The sequence below is a fragment of the Marmota marmota genome, unplaced genomic scaffold (genome assembly GCF_001458135.2).
Source record: "Marmota marmota marmota unplaced genomic scaffold, marMar, whole genome shotgun sequence".
Classification (NCBI taxonomy): domain Eukaryota; kingdom Metazoa; phylum Chordata; class Mammalia; order Rodentia; family Sciuridae; genus Marmota; species Marmota marmota.
In genome coordinates, this window is record NW_025999968.1 from 63,661,691 (window position 1) to 63,664,511 (window position 2,821).

Below are 2,821 nucleotides of genomic sequence, written 5' to 3' on the forward strand. Positions count from 1 at the left end.
GGGGAAGGACTGACCCATCCTCACCCACCAGAAGAGAGCTGTTGAGGCCCCACCATCCAGGGCTAACCCCTGCAGGGCCTGGGAAAGCAGGAGTGGGACAGGTGGCCTCACACTCTGCCCCACGGAGACTCAGCAGGGGCCCAGCAGGCACCACCCATCCCCTGCTGCCATGCCTCGCGGCTCAGGCTGTGCACTGCTCAGTCCACAGTGTCCCTACTGTGGACACACCTGCCCCAGCAGCTGTCACAGCTCTCGAGGGCAGCACTGAAGTAGCCCGGTGGCAAAATCCACAACTACCTGTTCCCTCTGAGACGTGGGTAGAGGGGCTTCCTCCCAGGCCAGGGGGGTCTCCACTCACATTACCTGTGGCTTCAGTGCGACTGTGAGGCTGGTGGTTGCTGGGCTGCAGGATGAAGGATGCCCCTGTTCCAACATCACCCTGGACATTACTGGACACTGTCCTCCCAGGGGAATAAGTGACCCCTCCTCTGACCCCACCACACAGCCTCTCGGGGGGACCCAAACCTCAGTCCCCCACCAAGACCTGACTGGCCCCTGTTCCCACAGGGGGACCCTGGCCCAGAAGGGCCCCGGGGCCTGGCCGGAGAGGTCGGCAACAAAGGAACCAAGGTACGTGGGGTCCTGGGGCTGGGGGACCAAGTGCCTGGTCCCAACTGCCACCAAGTCCTGCCTGTGGTCTAGCCTGCCCTGCAGGCCAGCAGGCCCCACCTCTGCAGGAGGACATCAGGGTCTCGAGCTCACCCTCTTGCTTTGCAGGGAGACCCAGGATGGCCTGGACCCAGAGGCCCCCAGGGGGCCCTTGGGGAGCCTGGAAAGCAGGTCAGTGGCAGGACACCTGCACCCCGAGGCTCCAGTGGCCAGCTCTGTCTCCAGCCTCCTGTCCACTCTCCCTGCTGTAAAATGCTTGGGTCCCCCTGGGGGCGGCACAGGCTGCCTGCCAGTCACTGTCCCCATGGCAGCCTTGGACACTGGGACTAGGAGCTGTCCCCTAGGGTACCTCTCACCACCCCAGCCTCGGCGTCCTCCGGTCCAGAAGGGACGGTCCCAACCCTCCCCTCAGGCAGGATGGTGAGCCTGGGGCCTGGACCACCCGTGAAGAGGAGACCTTCAGATGCTGGAGGGCAGCACAGGGAGCTGGGGACAGTGTGGTCTGTGGCCACAGATGGACTGTAGGGTCAGATGACCCCGGGTACAGGTCAGTGTCAGTCACAGAGGACTATGCCAACCCTCGATTTTTTCCCTCCCTCAGGGATCTCGGGGGGACCCTGGTGATGCTGGGCCCCGCGGAGACTCAGGACAGCCAGGCCCCAAGGTGCGGCCCCCGCCAGCAGGGTGGACAGGGGCTTGGAGTGGGTGCCCAACTGGAGAGGCTGGAGGGGGCTCGGCAGGCCTGAGTGAGGCTGACGGGCGGGGGGGGGGGCTGAGGCTGACACCGTGGCATCAGCCTTGACCCCTGCAGGGGGTGGCCAGCCACTGGCTCCGCCTGGTCCAAGGGCCGCACCGCGGGTGTGTGCTTGGCAGGGGTTGGGCGAGCCCAGCCCCGCAGTGCCCCTCATCCACATCCCACGCCCCTGGGCCTGGCCCCGGGTCCATCCTCTGTTCCTTCCAACCGATCAGCCTCTTCCTGCAGGGAGACCCTGGCCGGCCTGGATTCAGCTACCCGGGACCCCGGGGAACTCCCGTGAGTGCTGGTGCGGGGCAGGGGCTGCAGGAGGGGCCGGGCTACTTGAGAGGGCCCTGCAGGCTCCCAGTGTCCCCCAGAGGTGGCCTCTCTGGAGGAGCAGGGCAGGGGAGGTGGCGCGGGTCAGAGGACGGGGTCAGCGTCACAGGCTGGCCCTGCACTGGGAGCCAAGTGGCTCAGCAGAGTGGGCCTTTGCCCCAGGGCAGTGAGCCCCTTGTGGGGTCTGAGGCAGCCCCTGTCAGGGAGAGCCCCGCCTGGGGGGAGCATCCTGGGCCAGGCCTTGGGTTCCAGCCGGGTGACCCTCTGACCTGGGTTTGCCTCACAGGGAGAAAAAGGCGAGCCCGGTCCCCGTGGCCCAGAGGTACGTGGCATCCCCGCCCATCTGGGCCTCTCTCCGTTCCCTGGGTGGAACACAGTGGTCTGCGTCCACCACAGCTGGGGGACTGCACAGGTCCTCAGGCCTCGGTGGTCATGCCCCTGCCCAAGGCCAGGCCATGCAGGGCCCGCTTAGCTTTGAGTGGTGGTAGCTGCCACGTCTGCCCCTTCCCAACCGAAAGTCAGGGCTTGCCTGAAAACCCAGAGCTGCCATCCAGCGGGCCTGAACCGTGGACATGCTTTTGCCGGGAGGAGCACATCCGAGGTCCGGGGCCCCAATGCTCCTGAAGTCTGGGGTCAGGGAGCATGGAGACTGACCTCTCTGGGCATGTGTGCCCCGTCACAGGGAGGCCGAGGGGACTTCGGCATAAAAGGAGGACCTGGGAGGAAAGGAGAGAAGGGGGAGCCCGTGAGTACCTCGTCCTGCACCCCGGCTGCCGGCCAGAGTGGGCAGAGCATTGAGGCTGACCGTGTCCTCTGAGAGCCCTCAGGAGGACCCAGCTCACCTGGCACCAGAGCCCACCATCCCACCCTTGAAGAGGACCACCTGGCTCAGAGGCCTCTCCTCTCCCCCTGCCCCCAGCCTTGCGCCCATGGTCACCCGAGCCTCTTCCTTAGCAGAGTGTCCTCAGTGTCTTCATGTTCTTAGTGCTGGCCGGACTCCCAGCAGGGAATGTGGATGGGCAGAGAGGGATTGGACACAAGTCCCAGCACAGAAAATGGCGGACAGCAAACAGGGAGTGA

General features: G+C 65.7%; 1 protein-coding gene across 2 annotated transcripts in view; it reads left to right on the forward strand.

Moving 5' to 3' along the window:
* The window catches only part of Col6a2 (collagen type VI alpha 2 chain), a 32,646-nt gene that overhangs the window by 19,038 nt on the left and 10,787 nt on the right, over positions 1–2,821 (forward strand). For both annotated transcript variants that reach the window (XM_015478866.2, XM_015478867.2), the window contains exons 9-14: positions 568–630; positions 778–840; positions 1,271–1,333; positions 1,652–1,702; positions 2,028–2,063; positions 2,424–2,486. In XM_015478866.2, coding sequence (XP_015334352.1) covers positions 568–630; positions 778–840; positions 1,271–1,333; positions 1,652–1,702; positions 2,028–2,063; positions 2,424–2,486 — 339 coding nt within the window. The remainder of the gene's footprint in view (positions 1–567; positions 631–777; positions 841–1,270; positions 1,334–1,651; positions 1,703–2,027; positions 2,064–2,423; positions 2,487–2,821) is intronic.